The sequence below is a fragment of the Phyllostomus hastatus genome, unplaced genomic scaffold (assembly GCF_019186645.2).
Source record: "Phyllostomus hastatus isolate PE091 unplaced genomic scaffold, TTU_PhHast_1.1 phas_scaffold_78, whole genome shotgun sequence".
Lineage (NCBI taxonomy): Eukaryota > Metazoa > Chordata > Mammalia > Chiroptera > Phyllostomidae > Phyllostomus > Phyllostomus hastatus.
Genome location: NW_025334041.1, coordinates 9,195,948 through 9,218,502, shown reverse-complemented (window position 1 = coordinate 9,218,502; position 22,555 = coordinate 9,195,948). Strand labels below are relative to the sequence as shown.

At 58.4% G+C, this 22,555-nt stretch overlaps 1 protein-coding gene across 6 annotated transcripts in view; it reads left to right on the top strand.

Moving 5' to 3' along the window:
• Positions 1-14,604, top strand: part of ADCYAP1R1 (ADCYAP receptor type I) — a 48,762-nt gene extending 34,158 nt beyond the window's left edge. For 2 of the 6 annotated variants that reach the window (XM_045828283.1, XM_045828284.1), the window contains 5 exons: positions 71-154; positions 4,333-4,416; positions 6,871-7,000; positions 8,353-8,394; positions 9,824-14,604. In XM_045828283.1, the coding sequence (XP_045684239.1) occupies positions 71-154; positions 4,333-4,416; positions 6,871-7,000; positions 8,353-8,394; positions 9,824-10,012 (529 nt within the window). In that variant the 3' untranslated portion in view covers positions 10,013-14,604. The remainder of the gene's footprint in view (positions 1-70; positions 155-4,332; positions 4,417-6,870; positions 7,001-8,352; positions 8,395-9,823) is intronic. The other 4 variants (XM_045828287.1, XM_045828285.1, XM_045828286.1 and 1 more) reach the window with 4 other exon arrangements.
• Positions 14,605-22,555: the final 7,951 nt, after the last annotated feature.

Sequence of the window (22,555 nt, the reverse complement as noted above, 5' to 3'; positions counted from 1 at the left end):
AGTTATGTGTTGAACTGAGAAGCCCTTTCAGAGCTACCAACAGCTTTTCGGTTTTTTCCTCTGTTTCCAGAACAAATTTAAGCCTGGGAGTCCCCAAGAAAGCCCGAGAGGACCCCCTGCCTGTGCCCTCAGACCAGCATTCACTCCCTTTCCTGTAGGTTGGTTCCAGCTGCTCAGGTGATAAGGGTTTGTCCTCCGCAGGTGGAGGCGAGGTGGCACAAGGACCTGTCGGGGGCTGGGCGGTGGCACTGAGCCCCCACACTCTCTCACCTGGCGTTCCCGGTAGAAAGAGTCCCTGGGGTCAGGACTCGGGCAGGGAGTGTGGGCGTGTGCTCAGACTCGACTTGGTCATGGGCAGGGGCTAGGGCTCAGCCCAGGACTGGGGTCGGGGTAGCCCGCCTTTTCCTGGGGACGGAAGTTCACCTCTGCTAGAAGCCAACTGGCTCAGAAGGGGGAGGGGAGGCTCCAGGGCCGGGCCCTGTTGGAGCCGGCTTCCTTCCCAGGGGTCTTCCCACTGCATGGTGGGCACTGGAAGCTGATGCGGGGGAGGGAAACCCCATCCGTATCCCCCTCAGGGACCCCACAGAGGGGGTCTCCAGGGTCCCCAGGGTGAAGGAAGGAGAAGAGGACAGACACCAACCGTGGTGCCGTAGCTGGCTCAGTGGGGCTGTAAAGTACCTGCTGTCGGAAAGACGACATTCACCTCTGAGGACAGGCTTTTCCCTGGCTAGGCGGACATACAGCCGCACAGAGCTGGCTCCTCCTCGGGGGTGGGGGAGCAGGCGGGGGGCAAGGGGGGTGCTCCCAGATCTGCTGCGCTGGGCTTCTGCCTGGGGCACCAGTGTGGGCTGGAGTGCCTCCCTGGGCCTGGGCTGAGTGCTGGGGGCTCACAGCATCTTAGCGTCAGGAGGGACCCTACGGGGAACGCTCAGCTCGGACCACAGCATTCTGTGGGCCTGTCACGTCCAGTGACAGACTGATCACCAGGATCAAGGCGAACAGACAGTGGCGCTGCCCACGGAGGTCTCCCCGCAGGGGTCTCTGTCCAGCCCCCTGCCCGGGGTTCCCTGGGGCCCCAGCCAGGCAGCCTTACTCACGGCATGCACCAAAGCCTTTGTGGAGTTTGGCCCGAGACCACAGCAGGCACCCAAGAACCCAGGTTATAGGTGGGAAACCTGGAAATGGCTTTGACCTTCCTGCAGACAAACAGGAAAGCCTTGGCCAGACCGGGCCTGGGAGCCAGGGCTCCCCTACTTCCTGCTGCGGGGCCTCCCCTCTGATTCTGGCTGAGGCTGCTGCCCGAGCTGCCCCCACCCAGCACCCTTGTCTGAGTTTCTGGTCCTCCCTTGGACCCCAATCGGAAGGGAGCTCGCTGGCCAGCCTGGGTTTATCTCTTCCTCTTGATGAGCTTGCTTCGCCGCCTTCTGCTGGTTGTGGCCACTCTCCAGAGAAGCTGACGTCTCTTTCTTTCTCACGCCTGTCTCTGGCTTTGCTGCTGCTCCCTGGCATTTCTCTTCGGTGGGTTTTGTTTTGTACGGAGTCACGGGAGATCTGGGGGAAGGGTGGCGTTTGGGAAGAAGAGCCCTTACTGTCGTCCCTAGGTCCCCCCTCACCTTCTCCCGAGAGCCCCCCACCCCGAGGCACTAGGTCCCCCCTCCTTTTTTCTCCCCCCACCCCAGTCCCCACCAGAGGCACACATCCTTACCAGATGCTGGCGTCCCAGCTAACCTGCCACTAAATGGCCTTGAGCACACTTTGAACAAATCAGAGGAGTCTATTTTTACTGCACCCAGGGGCCGGGAAGGGCAGGGACAATTTGGGAGCTCCAGGCAGAGCGATCTCAAAGGGCTTTCGAGTTCTGGGGGAGGGTTCAAGTCCAGTGTGGAGGAGGCGACGTCTGAGGGTCACGCTCTCAGGCCCCTGGACACTGCTTTCCGGGCTTCACGTAGGCCGAGGTTGAGGGACCTGGCCGAGGACTGTAGGAGAGAATAGCCCACCCTTTAATCTGGGCAAGGTCGAGAATGAACGTGGAGACCAGGAGTGTCCGTCCACTCCTGAATACCCAGTCAAGCTCTTCTAGTTACGCACTTACATGTGCTTGTAATTAAAAGAAAACATGCGTCTCTGTGGCCGTCTGTCTCTCTGTGTGTATACAAAACAGACCTTTGGCATTCACCGAGGGCAGAAGAAACTCCTCAAACACATAGCTTTCTCCCAGCGGCGCTTCTCAAGCTTTGACTTGCGTGTGGACCACTAGGGGGCCCTGTTAAGGTGCAGGTTCTGAGCCAGCAGGTCTGAGGTGGCCCCGAGAGTCTGAGAAACTGTCAGGTGGTGCTGATGCTGCTGGTTTGGGGGCCCCACTCTGGGTAGCAGAGCACCGTGTCCCACGCCCGTCATCTATAACATGGGCCAGCATCATCTACCTCAGTGCTGTGGGATTTGAAAGATGCAGGTTTTTTTTTTTTTAAAGAACTATTCTTTAATTTTTATTTTTTATTTTTTTAAAGATTTTATTTATTTATTTTTAGAGAGGGAAGGGAGGGAGGTGGAGAGAGAGAGAGAAACATCAATGTGTGGTTGCTGGGGGTCATGGCCTGCAACCCGGGCATGTACCCTGACTGGGAATCGAACCTGCGACACTTTGGTTCGCAGCCCGCGCTCAATCCACTGAGCTACACCAGCCAGGGTAATTTTTATTTTAAAAAAGATTTTATTTATCTTTAGTGCTCATTTTGGCAGCAGATATACTAAGGATTTTATTTAGTTTTAGAGGGGGAGGGGGGGAGAAAGAGAGGGAGAGAAACATCAATGTGTAGTTGCCTCTCGAGCACCCCCCTACTGGGGACCTGCCCCACACCCCAGGCATGTGCCCTGACTGGGAATCGAACCGGCAACCCTTTGGTTTGCAGTCTGGCACTCAATCCACTGAGCCACACCAGCGGGGCTGAAAGATGCTGTTTCTTAAATGAGCACCATAGACCTCACTGAGGCCCAGAGGCTGGGCGGACCTCAGCTTACTCCATCTTTGAAATGTGTGGTTCAAATGTTTGCCCCGGCAAAAAGGCACGGGTCCCGTGATGCCAAGGACCTTCAGACTTGTTCTAGAAGAGCTGGAGTCACAGATAACAAATCCGTGAGTCTTTCACGTGCTTCTGTGCTTCTTCGTATCAGATCCCCTCGGGCCGGTCAGGTCACTGGCAGGTTCCAGGACCGCGGCACCTCCTGGGGCCCGAGGAAGGTTTGTGAGGCCGGCAGGTCCGCTGCAGTCTGAGGAGGTGACACTGCTTTGCTGGCCAGGGAAGGACAAGAAGTGCCAGGGGTTTCTGCCGTCCCAGGCTCAGGCGGGCAGAGAAGGGCTAGAAGCAATGGAAATGAGGCCTCTCAGAGGGGGTGCGCGCTCTGGGCCTCCCCCAGTAGCAGGTCCAGCTAGACCGGCACCCTGGGCCACTTGTTTCTGCAGGCAGAGGGACAGTGCCCGACAGATGCCCCTCAGCCTTCAGCCCCTGCCCTCTGGATCCTCTCAGGAGGTCTAGCCTACCCGGGCTGTGTGCTAGAACTCTCAGCAGCGACAGAAATGCCCGCGATCACTGCTGTCCCACATGGGACCCACTAGCCACCTGTAGCTGTTGAGTCCTTGCAGTGTGGCCAGGGCCAGGGAGGAAGTACTTTTTAACTTGATTTAGTTTTAACTCAAGTAGCCGCAGATGGGCAGTGGCTGTCATACCGGATCGTTCAGGTCTAGACTAAAGTTGGTTCTGTCCAGGCCACCTCTGTGCCCCCTGTGTGTCCGCATCAAGGTGCTTGGGGGCTCAGACAGAGGAAGGTTTGGGAGGAAGAAGAGAGGTGTAGTCAGGGGGACCAGTGTCTGTGGAGTCGGGCTTCGTAATCCAGCCCACAAGTAGCTGGGCGCCGGAAGGTCCATGGTGTGGGAGTCCAGCTGCCTGGGTCTCTGGGTGACATCCAGCAAGGCCACACTCCAAGCCTAGAGCTGACTCTGGAGACGGCTTCTGGCTCGGAGACCCAGCCCCAGCCCCACCTTCCGACTGCACGTGCTCCCTGCGACACCCCCATTCCCCCTCCGTGATCCCAGGGCAAGTGCTCGTGTGTGCGTGTGTGCATGTCTGTGCACAGATGTGTACACATGTGGGCGTGCACTTCCATGTCCAGAGCTGACCTTGTCTTGGCCCTCGGCTTGCTCGTGCTCTGTGTCACCGCCCGGTCCTCTCTCCACACCCTCGGCTTCTCTGCCCTCCCCGTGGCTCTAAGTCCCACCTCAGTTTCCTCATTGCCCGATGCCCCCGCTGACGGAAGTGCTGATCTTGTCACACCCAGCAGCTGCGTGCAGAAATGCTACTGCAAGCCAGAGCGGGCTCAGCAGCACTCTTGCAAGATGTCAGAACTGTCCGCCATCACTCTGTAAGTGTGCGTGGCTGTGGCCCATGTCTCGGTGGTGGGGGGAGGGGACGCATGCTGCCGCCGCCTCCTGGAGCCCGCCTGCCCGCTGCTGGGCTGGAGGAGAGCAGAGGGCAGCCTGTGCCTCCAGCCCCGAGCCGCATTTTGGCTGTTGCATGCTGACGTCTGTGTGTCTTGTGAGTTCTCTGCAGTCTCATGGCGGGGGGCGGGAAGGAGGTTGTGGGGACGCAGCTGCAGCCATTGAGGGAGCTGCTGGGGCTGCTTGGCACTAAGGAGGGGCCCGGAAGCCTCGGCCACTGCTACCTGGATGTGTGGCCTTTGCCCAATGTCCTGCTTCTCTGGGCTCCGGTCTTTGGAACTGACAGGTTCTTTCTGCTAGTCTTAGTGCTTGAGTTCATATGGCCCAGCCCCCGCACAGGACAGGGACCCCCATTGCAGTGGGCCTCACTCACACTTCAAGTTCGCGGCCGCTGTTCCCTCTCTGAGCCCCCGCCACAGCCTTAGGAGGTGGGTGCGTCTATTGCCCCCATTTTACAGATGTGAAAACTGAAGCCTAGAGAGGTGAAGTAGCTCACTCTGGGTCACATAACTGGCAGGGTGAGGCTTGAACCCAGGGTGCCCTGCCCCTGGCTCCAGGCTAACTTTGAGGGGAGCAGTCACCTCCTTCGGATATCCCTGTAAGTGGGGAGCCTGCTCTCACTGGACGGATCTGACTGTTGGAAGCTTTCCTTGGCATTTTCTAGGAGTTCTCTGCCGTGCATGCTTCCCCAGGGCACAGACTATAGGTGCCAAGGCCCGTGTCCCTGTCAGATCCCACAGGGATTCTGCGACTGTCCTCAAACAGGCGTCCTGAGGCTCACTCACACCCCATGCCTGCCTTTCCGGGCCTCTCTGGTCAGCTCTGGACTGTGGAGGTCCCAGGACTCTGGCCCTGGTCACCTCCTCTTCTACCTCCACTTCCCCATCTGCCGAAGGGGTCCCTGGGCCGCCCTGGACCCCTGGCGGAAATCCCTGACCACCCCAGGCAGCCGCAGGGCTGCCGGGAAGGCAGGTGCTGTCTCGGCCAGGCCTTGCAGCACAGGCTGCCCACGAGCAGGGGGAGAGGGGGTGGGCTTCCTCCTTCCGGGCCTGAGCCCTGGTCCACAGGAAGGTCTTCCCAGGTGGCTCCTCCCTTTTCTTCGTGTCTCTTCCCCTCCTTCTCTTTCTTCCCCTTCTCCTTCCCTTCTGCCTTCCCTCTGAGAAGCCAAGGGCCTCACTCCGACTACGCGGGTTTGCTTCTGAGATCCGGATCCAACAGAGCATTCTCCCCCAGAGAAGCTGGGATGGGGAAGAGGGAGGGGCACATGCTATAACCCCCCAAATCAAACGGTGGCCCCCACGCTCGGCTGTCCACCCCGTGGGCCAAGGGTGCAGGGAGACGGGGAGGCTGAACCTCCCACCCACCCCCGACTCAGAGGGTGCGGGGGGCTGACAGCACCTCCCAGGCAGGCCTCCTCTTTGAGGAGATTTGGGGGAGCCAATATGCTGGGGTGGGTGGAGAGGGGGTCCCACCCTTGGGGGCCCTCTAGGAGCCCCCTTCACAGAACAGGACCCACAAGGGCATGTACTGTATACACTTGATGTCTTACTTGACCCCTTGGCCCCGCCCCTCAGAACAGAGCCCCTCCCACTGGGTCAGGGAGCCAGCAGCAGGTAAAGGACCCACAGAAGAGCTGGCTTTGAGGACCAGAGGTCCTTCTGGCCCTTTATTTCCTGCCCACCCCATCCCCATGCAGACAGACCGCTTTCTCTCCCTTTGCCTCCGGCTCCTTCTGCTTGGGTGGGAATCATCCACGCCCACGGTCACTAAGTCCTTCCTAGGATCCCGCCCGAGTCTCTCCTTCTGTGGTCCACTCACCGTGCCCCCACCCCACCACCCTGTGGTCAGCATCGCCCTGTCACTCTCCAGGAGTGTCCCTGGCCAGCCCCAGACTCAGAAACACGACCATCTCTGCGGCCCCTGGGGGCTGCCCGTTCGGGCCCACGGAGCTTCCCTGGGCAGCAGGACGGTGCTGGCTCTGCTCGGGACCCATCACGCCGTCCCTCTAGCTTCCCGAACCCCCTCCCTGTGTTTTGCCATGACTTCACTTTTCCACTGGGGGTGTCTCTGTCATCACATCCTTACATGTGCACGCTTAGTGGGTCCACAGGACACTGACGTGGCCTAGAGGGACAGGGGTCCTGCAGACTGGGGGATGTCCTCCCAGAACCTCCCATGGAGCTCCGGAGCCCAGCTGTGTCGGCCACCCCTGCTCCTGGGCCCCATGAACTTGGGGAGAACCCTGGGGGGGGGGGTCCGTGGACAGGGCTCTACCTCCGAGGGAGAGGAAAGGGCGGGGGCTGGGGTTCTCTGCCCTCCACGGCTCCGGCCCGAGCGCGGGCAGCCCCCGGAGCAGCTGTCTTGCTCTCTCCCGACAGACGGCTGGCCCGGTCCACGCTGCTGCTCATCCCGCTGTTCGGGATCCACTACACGGTGTTCGCCTTCTCGCCGGAGAACGTCAGCAAGAGGGAGAGGCTGGTGTTCGAGCTGGGGCTGGGCTCCTTCCAGGTACGCACTCGGTGGGGGCAGGGCTCACGGGGGTCCACGGCCCTGGCCCTAGCCTGCTGGTGGTTCTAGAAAGTTCCTTAACCTAAAGTGGGCCTCCGTGTTCCCATCTCTGAAATGGGAGTTCTGGACTAGAAAAGACCTGGGAGAGCCCTTTCTGCTGCCTGCGCTCTGGGCTTCTGTGAGCAGATGCACTGCCCCCTTCCAGTCACTGTGCCGGGCCGTCCTGAGCCAGGCCTCTCTTGGCGATCGGGATGGTCGCCCCTAACCCTCAGTGGCAGCTCCGGGTGTGGGTGGAGTGCCCCCCAGAGACCTCTGTGCCCATGTCCCGGCTCCCGGCTCCAGATCGTGTACCCCGTGAGCACTGGAGGTCTGTCTTGCCCCCAAGTCAGGGCCCCCAGGCCAGGACCTGGCCACAGAGTGCGGAGCCAGGTCTCACCTGGTGGACGAACCTGCGGACATGCACGGAAATGACCCATGGAGGGAGAGAGTGGCGGACTAGGGGCCCCACGCGTGAACGTAGGCGGGTTGTAAGCAAGTGAGCGAAGGAGACTTGGTGAGACGGTCCACAGTGAGAAACGGCCATTTGGGAGCACGAGGGGGCTGTGCACGCAGGGCTGGCTCCCTTGAGTGCCCCCAGGAGACAGCAGCTGTCCCCCACCCAACGGCTCCAACATGTATTTGACCTTGACGGCCAGGAAGTTCCTCTCTGTGTCTCACTGGAGTCTCTCCCCTCCCCCAATTTTAATTCTTAATTTGGCAAGGCCGCAAGTTATAAAGACAACGCCCCAGCCTGGAGCCCGGACTCAGAGCCCGGGTTTCTGTCTCAGCACTAGGAATCTGAATGCAAAGAATATGCATGAAGAATGTAGTAGGGCAGCAGAACACCTACTCTGTGTCGAGCACTTACTCCCATGGCGTGGGGGGTGCTGTGCGCCTGGCCTAGGGTCAGGTGGGGACAGCACAGGTCTGTGTCGTCCTGGAGGGGTGTGCCCCCAGGAGGCCTGCAGGCGGGTTGGGAGCCCAGTGCACGTTCTGGGGCATTCGGGGGAGGCCTCTTGTAGGAAGACAGACAGAGCCGGCCCTTGGGAATGGGCAGGATTTGACCCAGGAAACTCGGGCTCTGAAGCCAGGCGTGTCAATGGGAGGGGGCTGTCACCGGCCACTGGCTCCCCGGCTGCGGAGCAGAACTCGTCCCACTTGGCCCCAGGTTCCTGGTCGGCAGGTGCCCCCCAGTCCAAGGGATTGTATTTTTCTGCTTCCCGGTGTGGCTCTTCCCTCCTGCCGCCTGCCCCACACCTGGTGTGGAAGGCCCCTCGCTCACATGCTCAGGTGTTTTCTCTCTCTCTCCCCAGGGCTTCGTGGTGGCTGTTCTCTACTGCTTTCTGAATGGGGAGGTAAGACCCCGGTCCTCCGGCTTCCACGCAGTGGGGGTGGGGCTCCTGGGGAGCGCTTGGGGGTGCAGCTTACCGGCCACACAGGGCTTATAATCCAGACCAGGGCTCTGCCACACTCCCGGGCCCTGCGGGAAGGGGGTGGCATGGTGCCAGGGTCCCCTGACAGCCCCCACCCAGTGCCAGAACCCCTCCCACTTGGTCTGCTGTACAGCTGAGGCCCCGTCTCTGCAGCCGAGCCCTCCCCCCGCCCCCCAGAGGCCTCGGCGGTGGAGAGCAGCCCCACCCGGGAGGGCTCTCGCCATAAGACGTGCCCCAGTAATGAAGAAGTGGGAGTGAGGGAGAGTGGGGCGTGGCAAACAAGGTCCCTGGCGCAGCAGGCGGCGATGGGCAGAGCTGCCCCAAGTTCAATGCTGCTCCGCTCCCGGCAGGCGGCTTGCCTGCACACCCATCCCCTATAGAGAGGGGACTGTGGGGACTCCGCTGGGGCCGTGGGGAGAGGCCTGGAGCCTCCTAGCAATGCTCCATGTCCGGTGCTATGTATGCTCTTGAGGGCTCAGATCTTACCTGCTGGGGTGCCGAGATGGGGCTGGGCTGGTGGGATGGCTTTGGGCCGTGGACAGGAGTCGTGGCGCTGGACCTCAGCCGGCTCCTCCACTGTTGCATCTAAGAAAGGAGAAGACTGGGCCCCCGGGGTCGCTAAGACACCGCAGAAAGGTCAGACGAGGACAGACGAGCAGAGGCAGGATAGGAGGGAGCAAGCAGTGGGAGTATGGGGCTCGTCCAGGGCCTGCTGTGTGCGGCGGAGCTGGAACCAGATGGTGGGTGCCGGCACCACTGCCGGTTGTCCAGGCCATGCACCGCACACGGGTGCTGGACTGAGGGGAGCACTGAGGCTGAAACGGGGTACACCCTGTACATACCATGCTAAGAGCAAGTGGGGGCGTGTTCACTAGAGGGGTGTGTTGTTTAGTGGTTCTCACCCCTGACTGCACCCTTGCATCCCTGGGAGGCCGTGAAACACCTGCAGGCCTGCCCCCGAGATCCTGATGTGCGTGTGGCGGGGCTGGTCTGAGCGTCTGCCTCTTCAAAGCTCTCCGGACGAGCCTCGTGCACAGCCCGCCTCTGATGGCCAGCGCGAGTGGTGCTCCTTGCCCCGATCTGTCTGCCCCTGGGGCCAGCTCTTAAAACCTTCCCTGGAGGCCCCATGGGCTCATCTCTGGCCGTGGACACTGGAGTCCAGGGCCCCAGGAAGCCATCAGTGGGCCCGGCTCAGACAGTGACGTGGGCAAGGGGCTGCGGTCAGCTCCTCAGAGGTGCTCCTTTCCCACTGGGGGCCCGGGGCACCACTGGAGGCGGCAGGGAGACAGGTGGATGAGGTCGGACAGGATGTCCCCACCCCTGGGGGTGACCCCCGCGTTGCTCCCTGCAGGTGCAGGCGGAGATCAAGCGTAAGTGGCGGAGCTGGAAGGTGAATCGTTACTTCGCCGTGGACTTCAAGCACCGGCACCCGTCCCTGGCCAGCAGCGGGGTGAACGGGGGCACCCAGCTCTCCATCCTGAGCAAGAGCAGCTCCCAGATCCGCATGTCCGGCCTCCCGGCCGACAACCTGGCCACCTGAGCACCCCCCGCCCTCCTCGCCTCCACTCACAGGCTGGGGCTGCAGGCGGGCGCCGGCCACGCATGCTGTGCCTCTTCTCTCCCTTCGGGCAGGCCCGGGGCTGGAAGCTGGGCTCCCCGAGGGGGGAGAAGGATGCAGGCGCAGATGGGTATGTCCCCCCTCTTCCCGTTGGGGCGCTGGCCCCACCCACCATGGGCCCCTGGGCCCTGACCCCAGACATGTAAATACTCCTCAAATCTGGAAAAGTCGTCCCATCCTGATCCTGTCGTCCAGTGTCCCTCTCACCTCGGTCTGGTCCCAGCTCCCCCTACCCCATCGCCACCAGCCTCAGCGACCACCTGGCCCGTGGTGAGGCTGAAGACCTTGCTCTGGGGGTGCAGGTGGGGCCTGCTGGACAGACTCTCGACTGTGTGACTCTCCGTGTGGACTCCCCCAGCCTGCCCATCCCCCCGGGGCCCTTCCCAGGCCTGGCCCAGTCTCAGGGGCCAGCCACAGGTGCCATGTGGGCAGCCAGAGCGTCCTTCCCTGCACACCAGCCGTGAAGGTCTCCCGTGTGTGGTGTCCGGGTGCCCAGCTCCTGGGTGTCAGGCCAGTGGGGCGGCTTCAGGCCCCTTCCCCTCTGAGGCTGCAGTTTGAGTGGGGGCTGAAGGTCAGGGAAAGTTCTGGTGCTTTTCATTTGGCCTGAGGGAAATTGCCGAGAGCCGGAAATGTGGATATAATCAGGAAGGATGCAGAAGGACCTGTGGAAGAAGACCGTCACCATTTCCATTACTGTCCCTCCAGCTCACGGAGGGCGGGGTTCATCTGGTAGCCGCTCTCTTGCCCCTCCTGCCCCAGGCGTCAGCCGTGGAAGGTGAGAGGTGCCTCAGAGGAACTGCCCCAGCCACGCCTTCCCCGTAGAATCCCTGAGCCCTCCCACCCCCACTTTCCTTTAAGTCAAAGCCATGACTGGGACGAGCCAGACACCTTCCAGTGATGTCAGTGAATCCTTGCACCTCCATGGGCCCAAGTCCAGGGCCCCAGGGCCCCTCCCCACCCCCAGCGCCACCCCCATGGACGATGAGGAGCCCTGGCCACCAGCTCCTTGGGCTTGGACTCAGCTACTGAAACCCATCCGAGACCTCTGCAAAGACCAACCTCTCTGGGCGCTCTTGGAATCACCACGGGAGGACAAGGAGGTGTCAGAGGTGTCTCAGATGCTGAAGGGAAGCCATGCCCACCAGGCCTGTTAGCAGAGGAGCAGGCACCCCAGCGCCCGTCTGGGCTCCCCACGGCCAGCCCGAGAATAAAACAGGCCAGAGCCTGGTTCCAGGAGGTGGAGGAAAGTGCCGGAGTGCCATGCCCTGTGGGTGGGGCCGGCTTCGTGCCGTCAGCTTTTGGTGTTCCCGTCTGAGTGCGTCTGTGAACTTGTTTCGTGATCACATTGGGGGAGGGGAATGTTGCTTTGCCTGGTTTTAGAAAGAGGCTGGGGGCTGGTGGGGCCGCTCACTTCTGGAACGGCCTGCAGGGTGACTGGAGAAGGGTTTCGATGTGTAGTTTAGAGAACTGTGGACCCTGGGTCTTTGGCGCGGCCGGGGCAGGAAGGCAGCTGCCTGCTGTTGCCCGGGCAGTCTGTGGCTGAGGCTGGCCAGTGGTCCTTCCATCCGGCACCAGGCCCCATGAGACCCGTGTGTCACTCAAGTGGGCGTCCCTGGTCACCTTGCACTTGGGGCCCCACTGAGGGGCCTGGGCTGCTTGGCAGGGGCCACGGGCTGGGATTCGGAGACGGAGGATCTTCCCCGGTCGGCCCTAGACCAGGAGACTGTGGACACAGAGTGGTCCTTGTCTGGGCCCCAGTTTCCCCACTGCCGAGGGGAGGGGCCCTCAGATGCTTCTGTGGTCTCTGCACGCCCGCCACTCTCCAGTTCGAGTCTGAGGCGGGGAAAGGGCGTGTGCCATTATGTGTATCACTCAAGGTTTTGATGTGTCTGTTTGCGTGTGTGTATGTGTGTGTGGGCGGGCGCTGTTTATTCTTGGAAGTGGAACGCCTGTCTCTTTCATTTGGACACCACAGTGGACACTGGTGGGCCGCAGGGAAAGGTCGGGCCTGGGACCACTGGCCAGGTGCCTTGGCATGGTGTGGGCCAGGGCCCCAGGGCGCCGAGGCTGGGTGGGCAGAGGTCACGTCCAGATTCTGGGAGCAGCCCCGACTATGGGCCTTATTTCCTCACCCTCGCCACCCTCAGCGAGTCTGCCGCACTGTGGAAGGAGAGGCTTGGACTTTTTGGGCAGAGACCGTCACAAAACAGCAGAAACGGCAATCCCTGAACCCCACGTGCTTCCCGCCTGAGCCCTGGGCCCGGGTCCTCGCGGAGGCTCCAGGTTCCCGCTGGTTTGTCAGTTTGCTCTTCTCTCCGAACCAACACCTGCCAGGCTCGCGGGCAGCGGTACCTGCCGCGCTCTCCATGCCCTGGGTCGGGCAGCGGTACCTGCCGCGCTCTCCATGCCCCGGGTCGGGCAGCGGCCTCCGGAGGCACGGGCAGTGGGAGGCCGGCATGAAGTCTGGGTGAACCCTCCTCTCTGATCCCTTGTTTCCAACTCTGTGATGCTGGCAGCGAGACCGGGTGATTTGTGCGGCCCGGGGCACCCCGGGGGCTCTGTCTAAACACCATCCCCCACTGGGGATGGGCCCTGGGCAAGGGCCGTTGCCTGGTCCCGAGAGGATGGGAAGGCACACCGAGGGAGGGGCAGCTGAAGGCCCGGGGCGGGGGAGGCCGGAGAGGAGTAGAGGTTCCAACTGCATGACTCTAGAAGGTCATTATCACAAGGGAAGTTACGTCTCTTCCATGCGACCCCATAGGACAGAGGGTTCCCCGGGGGAGGCTGAATTCTCCTTGGGAGGAGGAAGTCTCTCATGCTCTGTCTTGGGTGTCTTAGCACGGCAGTGTCGGGAATGTCCCCAGCCCTGGGGGAGGTGGCACTCCAGGTCAGGGGTGCTGAGGCTGTCAGGGAGCCCAGGAAGGGTCAGAGTGTGAGGTTTGGGGGGTTCAGTGGCTCTGGTGGCCCCCGGCACTGCGGACTTCATGACAGTCCCCACGTCTGAGGACAGGCCACATTCTCTGTCTCAGCGACCCTCCTTGACATGCCTGGGGTCCTCAGTGAGTCCTTCTCCAGTCCCCCCACTGCCGGCACCAGTGACTCCAGGGACTGAGCCCAGGGAGCTGGGGCCAGGCCCAAGGCTTGCCCTACACCTGAGTCCTACACCTGAGTCTCCTGCCGAGAGCGCTGGCTCTGCTCCTCCTTCTGACCCTTTCCCTTCCTGAAGGAAAGCAGAAGAGGCTTTCTTTGTTATTCTGGGGGTCCCCCTGACCCCCTCAAGGACACTCCAGAGGGAAAGCAGGGAGTGCTCTGTCACCGTCAATTCCTGCTTGAGCCTAGTGACCACGGAGACCTCTGGGGGGCCCTGAGCAGGGAGCGGAGGGCCTGGGTTTCTCCCAGTTTTGCAGCTGACCTGTTTGACCTTGACTCCTTCCCTAGGTATCTTTGGGGAAGCTCCAAGCACTAGAGCGGGGAGGAACTTGAGATCTGCAGGTCAGACCTCCCCACTGGGCTGACAAAGAAACACCAGCGGGCCTAGCCTGGTGCCTGCTGCCGTGCTGGGACCCAATGCACTTTGCAGATGTGAGGACAGGGGCCCGCCCACAGGTGCCCAGCCCTGCGCAGGAGCCCGAGCGAGACCCTCAGGAAAGCTTCTGTGAACATGGTCAGCCTTGTGCAGCTTTCGAGGGGCTCTGGCTACACAGGTTATTAGCGCTCCAGAGGACAGGACAGGTGGCGGAGCTACTGTGATGTAGGGGGACTGCCCGGTGCCCTGGGCCTCAGCCCTTGTCCTGTGCGCCAGGGCGGAACCTCTCTGGGCCTCTGCTTCCTAATCCGACAAACGGGAGGACGTGATTTGCGTTCGGTCCCGTGGGACAGGGATGGGGTTGAAGTGAGATGCCCTGTTGGCGAATGGGCTCTGGGCACCACACCAGGGGTGGGCTGGTGATCGGGGTGAAGACCCCCGCAGGGTACCCTGTGCTGTTGGCCAACGGCTTGGCGCCCTCCTAGATGAAGCTTTGTCCCATCTGTGAAAACCACCAGCACCGGAGGGAAGGTGGAGGCCAGGGCTCCTCCGACGGACACAGGATGGCAGCTTTGTGTCCGTCTGCTGACTCAGTCTGTCTTTGGGGTTGGGATAAGGAGACTTCTGTGTGGGTAATGCCAGCATCTCCCTGCCACTTCCACAGAAATCCTTTAAAGTTTTGGGACGTCCCTGCAGTGGGCCGAGCGCCCAGTCCTCCTCCTTCCCTTGAACTTGAGCCCTGGGATGTGTCTGTGCTTAGCCTTGCGTGTCTTGTCCTGTGTCCGTCTTCTGTAGCTCTGCCTCTGTGAGGGCTGGGGCGGGGCAAGCCCTGGCATTCCAGACGTGGCCCCCCGGGTCCCTCCGGGCAGAGGGGCAGCCTGGGTTTCCTCTCCCATGGCCAAGACCAGCCACACAGACCTCCTGCTCCCGCCGCCGCCGCCATTAATGCTGTGCGCACGACCTTGTCTGGGACTTTATGGACGTCACACTGCTGTAGACGACTCAATAAACGTCTTATCATTTTTCCTGGTGGCTGTCACTTGGCACAAGTGGAGGGCAGGGAGGAGAGCAGGTGGACGGGGCAGAAGTCTCATGTCCTGGGTCCTGTGGCCCCTTAGATTCCAAAGCAGAGGCCTGAGAACGGGCCCAAGTGAGCTGAGAGCTAACTTGGAAAAGTCAAGTCCTGGCCTCCAGGGGACCTGCAAGGCTCATGCACTGTGAGTGGGATCAAGGTCACATGGATGTTTAGGTTCCTAGAAACGGAAGCAGCTCACCCCAGAGTCCTTGTTGTGGGCTCTGTATTGTTTGGTGGGAGTGGCCACCAGACACCCCCAAAGCGTGCCCATGGCGAGCCTTTTATTCCAGGTTGCCACGGGCGCACCACCGGCTGGCTGCCAGAGTCCCACCCCCTAATGCCTCCGAGTGTCCGGAGCCCTTAGCCCCTGCTAGACTAGATAACGGGTCCCAGGTAACCCCCACTTTCCTGAGGCTCTGTCAATTGTCACAGCCCTGGACCCCTGTCTTCCTGTCAGTCTAGACTCTCAGTCGCTAGCCACAGAAGAGAATTTTCACTGGTAAGTCAGAAGAGTTTAGGGAAGAGATGCTCAGAGAACTCTTGTGAGGCTGGAGGGGGCAGGGGAGGTGTCCAAGCGTGTCCTGCAGGGGGCGATGGCGAGGCCGTTGACGGCTGCTGGCCCAGCGGTGTTTCTTCTGTGCCCGGGACCCAGACTCACAGTTCTGAAAGCAGGTAGGTAGCCTTGCACTGTTCTCACCAGCCAATCAGATTCCCCATGGAGCCTCTTTCCTCAAGGTGCTCACTTCTGAATTGGAGTCTCACGTGACTCAGGTAGCTGTGCTCTCCTGCAAGGGCAGCTGGACATTCGACGGCTCTGGATTCTGCCTCGGGGAGGCCGGGCTCCGATGTCTGGAAGCGCTCCCCGTTTGGCGACTGTACTGCACAGAACTGAAATAATGAAGGCCCACCACTGCAGGCCTGCGTGCGCGCAGAACCAGCTCCCCCCGGTGATTGCGTGGGCCGCCCTGAAGAAGTCAACTCCGTGGGAAGGTAGCACAGCAGCCCCACAGCCAAGCGTGCCCTGGTGTTCCCCGCCGGGAGGCTGGCTGGGTCTGCTTGAGATGCGGGCTGAGGGGAAAGTGAGCAAAGGCAGAAAAAAATTCTCTTTTGAGTCCACTCATTTTCTTCTCCAAGAAGCCTCACACCTGCTCATTGGCCAACAGGTAATCTCATGGCCCCAGGTCACTGGACTCCTGAAAACACCGGAAGGAGAGAGGGGATTCTGGCCGGCAAACAGCGCCTTGTGCCTTAGCCTCAAACCCCCAGACCTTTAGGGGTTTAGCGGGTGGTGCCCGGGCTCATCACCCCTGTGAAGCACCAGAGGCTGCGTGACCCCTTGGCTGTCCCACGCCACCACGTCGGGAACAAGTCAGGGGGCGCAGTCTCCAACCAGAACCATTGCATCGCCCTGGAGAATCCTCAGTCAGAGCCGAGGGGTCGGCTTATCCCGCCCCTGGGGAGCCACCGGGGGCGGGGGGCGGGGGTGTGAGAGCGTGTTCAGGTCCCTTCCGGTTTCCTCCGTTCCTGCTCTCCCGGGACTGAGACTCCCGGGAGCCTCTGCTCACTCGTGGCTTCGACATTATTTAATCTCTTTTTAATTGGGGGGATTATCAGAGTAATGATGTAATTCACTTGTCTTTTCTTTTTTTTTTTTGGTCTTGTAATTGCTGTCAGTTGCCCTCACGTGAACTCAATTTAGATGCTTGTCCTCCCACTTTGTTAGACTGCCCCCTGGTGGACGCCCATTGCAGCGTCGTTCTGGTCTGAACAGAAAGCTGGCTCATCACCCTTGCTCACGCCCCTCCCCCTCTGCCTGCCGTCCCAAGAGGCAAAGATTATGATTTGACAAGTGGAAGGGCAAGGGGGCAGGTGTTCTCCATCAGGGGCCCACACCTGCAGCAGCTGGACCTTCTAACTCTCAGGATGCAGTTTTGTAAAGGCCAATGGAAAGACAATTATCTCCTTGGTTCCTGACATAGTAGTTAACTAAATTCTCATACGGGAGAGACTTGGGGTGTCAGTCTCACTAGAAGGAGGATGGTAGCAAGAAGGAATGTGCCTTTCATTTAGTTATTCAACAGATGCTTGCTGAGCATCTGACTCTTCATTTACGAACTATTGCTTGAGCGCCTACTGTGTGCCGGGAGTTGCTCTGTCATGGCTGAGCACCAGAGATGAGGGCCCTGCTCCCAGCAGTTCCATTCTAAGGAAGGAAGGAAGGAATGCGGTGATTTCAGATACAGGGAAGCGCTGTGAAGGAACTAGAGCAGCTTATGAGGAGACAGTACTGGGTGTGGGGTGGGTTCGTTGAGATGGGGCAGCCAGGAAAGTTCTGTCCGAGATGCAGGTATTTAAGCCTCTGAATGCTCTGCACCCCCAGCCTCACTGGCCCATCCTCTGGGGACGCCTGCAGACTCCTCGAGGAAGGGCATTCCATGGAGAGGTACCAGCAAGGGTGGAGGCGTCGCGCTGTGAGAGAAAGGAACCTGTCCGAGGAAGGGTGGACCATTCTCCTGGGGTTGTCATGACAGATTGCAATACGCTGGATGGGGCCACACACGGAAATGCATGCTCTCCCAGCTCTGGAGGCCGACAGTGTAAAAGTAAGGTGTTGGCAGGCCAATGTTCTCTGAAGGCCTTCATGGGGAATCTGTTCCGTGCCCTTCTCTTGGTTTCTGGCATTGCTGGCAATTCTCGGCGTTCCTTGGCTGGTGGATGTACCACTCCAGTCTCCTCCTCAATCACCATGTGACGTTCTCCCTCTGTGTCTGCCTGTGCCTCTCTGTCTTCCACTCTTCTCCAGAGCACGCTGGCCATATCAGATTTGGGACCCACCCTGATCCAGTATGACCTCCTGTTAATTAATTGTGTCTGCAAAGACCTGATTTCCAAAGGAGATTGCTTTGACAGGCACCTGGAGTTAGGATCCTCAGGTGCCTTTGGGGGTGGGGGAACATTTCAATGCATGACAAAGGGCACTTAAGCCCGAAGGTTCACTGGCTGAGCTGACACATTGTTTTGATGTAGATCATTTGGAGGAGGTGGGGTTGGTGGCCAATTTGTAGTGCAGAAGCCTTGACAGCCTCCCCTCACCCACGGTCCCTCCTTGGCACCGCCACTGTGTTTCAGTGAAAAGCCTGTATCAGCCCCGACCCTCCCTGGTCCTGGTGTGGTCCTTGCATTTCTCACGTTTCTCCTGGGAATCGACTCCTTAGATTCCATTGCCTGCTAGGTCACAACTCCCATAGCAGCAGCCTTAGGGAGCCCCACCTCAGCTGGTGAAGCTGGAAGAAATTCATTCATGGGGGCCAGACACTGACCTTCTCTCGCTGTCCAGACCACCCCAACTTCCAAAGAAACTGAGTGCACATCTCAAAGCAAAAACGAGCAAGCGAAAACAAGATTCCGACAGTCAGCCACGCATCCTCAGGGACACGAGAAGACTGGTATACACCCATCGTTTACATCAATTCTGACTCGCATCCGTGGGGGTGTGGGAGTGAGGTCTCAGTTTCAGCCGGTCCTCCACTAACTCAATGGGCAGGGTCTTCGTTCTGGCCCCGGGCTCCCTCTCAGCCCACCCCCTCAGTCATTCTCTCTTTCCCTTCAGAAAGCCGGCACCCCCAGTCTGTGCCGTTCTTGCTACTTCTGCTCCTCATCCGCTCCCCCCTCCCCACCCTTGGTCTAGAGTCAGGCATGCTTTGGCGGTCCATGTTTTGCTTGAGCTGATACGCCCTTGGTGGCCCTGTCTTTTGGGTTTCCCTGACACTTGGGAGTCACCTGTGGTGTTCTCTTTCACTCCCTTCCCTTTACACAGTCACTGCATGGGCAAGGTGCCCATTCTTTTGCATTAACCATGACCTCGGTTGGTAATCCCGATGTTCTGTCTCTGGGTGTGATGGGTTGGCCTAGACGTGCTCATGCAGCAAGTACCATGGAGAGAGGCCAGTGAGCACAGTGTCCAGCACCACAGACAGCTCCGAGACACTGTACCTACGAGGGTGTGGGATCTCCGTCTGGCTCCTGCATCTGGCACAAACTACAGCACATCTAGGTTTTGTGGGTCCCGAAATTCACATAATTTTGGGGGTTCCCTTTAATAAAAATGCAAACATTTACTTTCAAAAGTGATATAATATAAGGGCTTTTTTTAAAGAATGACAACCATTGTACATATTATAAAGTCCAGGAAAAAACCGTAATATGTGTATAAATTACTCTAGGACATTTTTTGCCTGGCCCCGTACATGTCAAACTTTGTTTCTCCGCCACAACCCTGACACTGTAGGACATTTTCATGTTATAATGTGATCTCAGGCCCTCCGCCTTTGTATGTAATGCCGGGTGACATACTGAGGTATTCCTGGATGGGGAGTAATATTACAACTCTATAATGAAGCAGCAGTACAATACTTACATGTACCCCAAACTGAGAGCATCTATAACTTAACCTCCCCTTTAGCTGCACCCCCCAAATGCTCACGGTCAGTTTCAACACCACCCGACACGGTGTTCAGTTTTCAGTCTCTTGCGACCTGTCGTATCCTGCCTGGTAGAGGCATCTGCTACAGCTGGCGGAGGGTCTGGTAAGTGAACTTTTCCATGAGAATTCCCTCTTGAGCCTGAATATTAATGAGCAAAAAGGATAAGGAAAGAGGGCAGAAACAACATTAGAAAAGGAAAAAATAGTATCAGCAAAGACTTCTTCGCTTTCTTCTGGAATGATTTCCATGAGCCTCAGATGTTTCCCGATAAAATTCCGTACTGAGGCCACACTGAGCATTGTGCACCGTACAAGAACTATTCAGGGCACATCGAGTGAGTTCTATGTGCTTGGCTGCCTGGGGCTAAGACGATGAGTGAAGGATAAGAATTGTTTTTCTGCAAAGAAGTCCCTTCACTGGAGTGAAAGGGGTACAGTGGAAGGGATGAGGCTGAGGATGGAATAACATATATCTCCAGGCAGCTTTAAGGAAACTGTGTCTCATAGGACTCGCTCAGGCCATCAAAATCTCAGAGGCAGCCCTGGCCCTAGTATGCCCACATCCTCGGCTTTGACCAGAGCCCCAGCCTGGTGGAGCCCCGCACCTGGCTGAAGCCCCGCACCTGGATGGAACCACACACAGGTCGGAGTTCTGAGCACAGGTCGGAGCCCTCTGTGGGCCTGTGTGAGACCCAGGCTGCCCAGCGACACCAGGACCCCAGGGCAAGCCCTCTGCAAGGAAGGTTGGTCTCCTGGGCTCTGCAAACTGGCCTGGCCAGTGGCCCCGCCTCCTCATTCATTTGCATCACAAGCAGAGAAATACTTCAAGCAGGTCATGACACAAGCAGACATTTAACCTGAATGGCAAGCTGATGAGGCAGCAGAAAATATAAAAAGTATCTGGAGTTGAGAGCACATTCTCCCCCCAGTCAAAATGTGTCTAGGCAAGTCCTGAATCTTGACTTCTTTGGGAGGAAAGTCAGTACATGGGTCTGCACTGCCCTCTGCTGGTCACGCGGTTACCAGCAAGGGCAGCACTGTGCTCCGCTCCGGAAATCAAGACAGCTCTCGGTTTCCACCTGGTGCCTCGTACAAGCGATAATGACACTCCAGAGCAAGTCAAAATATTTACTATAATTCACCCCAGGAGGAAGAACTTGTATCTTAAATTGTTTGTGGAAAGAATGTGGCCTAGAGGGGATCTCACAGTTGATTTAACCCTTTGCATTTCCTGTGGACGAAAAACGCACTGCCCCCATCCCCCCACCCCGATTTTGAAGTAAAAGCATCCAGACCTGTGGACAATTTTCATAAGATTTTATTTGAGCCCAAACTGACAACGTGCCCTGGTGCAAGCTCACAAAGGCTCCCAAGAATGATGATTTTGCAGTGTTTTTTCCACGTTTGGAATTCATGATGGAAAGTGGGAGAAACCCAGGTGAGGGTTGGGTTCTGGGTAATGGACAAGATCATGTGCTTTCTTGAGGGTGGTTACACCTTGAGGGGTCTGGAAGAGAATCACTCTTGGTGTTTCAAAGGTATGTCACCCGAGATGCACGAGGACAAAGGACAGGCCTGGCTTAAAACCCTTTTACTGAAGAAGTTACGGGCCTGGGGTGTGACTGCCCACCAGGGCCCGCCCAGTTAGGATTTGTGATCAGCTCGTTGAAAGGGCGGGTCACTGGGGGGATGGGCCACTACTGGACCACACCACCCTGTGGAGTTCTTTTCCGTCACTAAGCTTAGGCACGCCCCACCTTTCATCCACACTAATGAAAATTTTTTCCCAGAGGCCACGTACATGTAAGAAACATGTGTTTGGTGGCATTCAAGCAGTGAATATGTGTCTAAGAATGTCACACATCACTGTAACACGCGTGTACTCATCCATCCATTCACTCACTCCGCAGATTTTCACGTCCCCGTCTGCTCTGACCTCCTTCCCCTGATCCAGGGGGATGGGAAGGTGGAAGAGATAAGGATCTCCATCTCAAGAAGTGTGTTGGTTGTAGGGAAGATAATAAACAGCTAAAGGAAGGCAAACCGGGAGGTGTGCTCTGGCAGATGCTGTTGGTGCCACTCAGGGCTCCCTCACGGGTCCAGCTGCTGCAGGTATGGGCTGCCGATGGTGTGAACCTGCCCCCTTGTCCTGACAATTGTCCTCCCCACCACGTCCCATCCAGCACGGCCCAGGGCCAGTAATGGACCGGCCAGCCCCCTTGCCTCTGGAAGGGGCAATTTCTGTGGTATGAAGTACAAGCCACAGTCAGAAGGCTGAGAAGACATATTCCCCTCGCTCCCTCCTCTGCCTCTTCCCTGCTTCCCTCATTCCCTGCCAGTTCCTGCCAGGGCTCTCACTCGGGAAGGTGCTTGCTCCAGAGTCTTCTTTCTAGGCTCTGCTTCTAGGGAGTCGAGACAAAAAACTTGCACTATCAAAGAGGCTCAGGAAAGAGGGTGTCTAGTTTCAGACTCAGGGAAATCATGCCCTGAAGACCTGTTGGATTTGAGCTCCTTCGAGACACTCCACAAACGCAGGTTGGCGAGCGCCTTCTGTGGTCCGGCGCCCTTCCAGGCCTTGGGCACACGGCAGCCAATACGACAAAGTCCTGTTATCACTGGCGCTTGCATCCTAGGAAAGAGGCAAAGACAAAGAAAATTAGATGAGTTCTGGTAATATCACAGTTTATTTTTCCCTACAGTTCTGCAAAAGCAGACCCATGGGGACAGGTGACTCAGTCCAACTTTCCCCCCACAGCTCTAGGTCTTTACATGCAAAGACTCAGATTTCACTCCAACTTAGTTCTCATCACGGACAATCACCTTATACCATGGCATTGACCACCAAACGTGTTCAAACACTTCAAAGCCCATGTGTGACATCTCAGAACACCTTCTTGGCTTTCCAAATAAGCTTTAAGGCAGCGAGGGATTTCATGTTGGCCCCTGATGCACAGCAGGGGTCCCTCTAGAGGACCGAGGACGCTGCCCACTAGGAGGAGGCCACTGCTGGCGGTGAACACCTGGCAGATGGCCCGGGGACATGGGCGAATGGGCCTTTCTGGGATCCCAGGCTCTCCTTCTCTGGTGGTCAGTCTCATTCTCCAGTGTCCTAGACTTGCACTGTCCTCTGATCTAAGGGGCCCTCTAGCCTTCGGAGCTAAAACCCCCTGCCGTTGGCTTGTAAGCTGCCCCAGGCAGAGGTGTGTTTTATTCACCTTTCCATGCTCAGCTGACCACAGCCTCACCCTGGAAAGTTAACATAGCTGTTCTGATATCAAACGAAACAGACATAATGAATGCATAACAATAAAGGATCGATGAATCAGGAATATGCGTATACAATGATTATGAACACATATGTACCTAATAACTGAACACCCA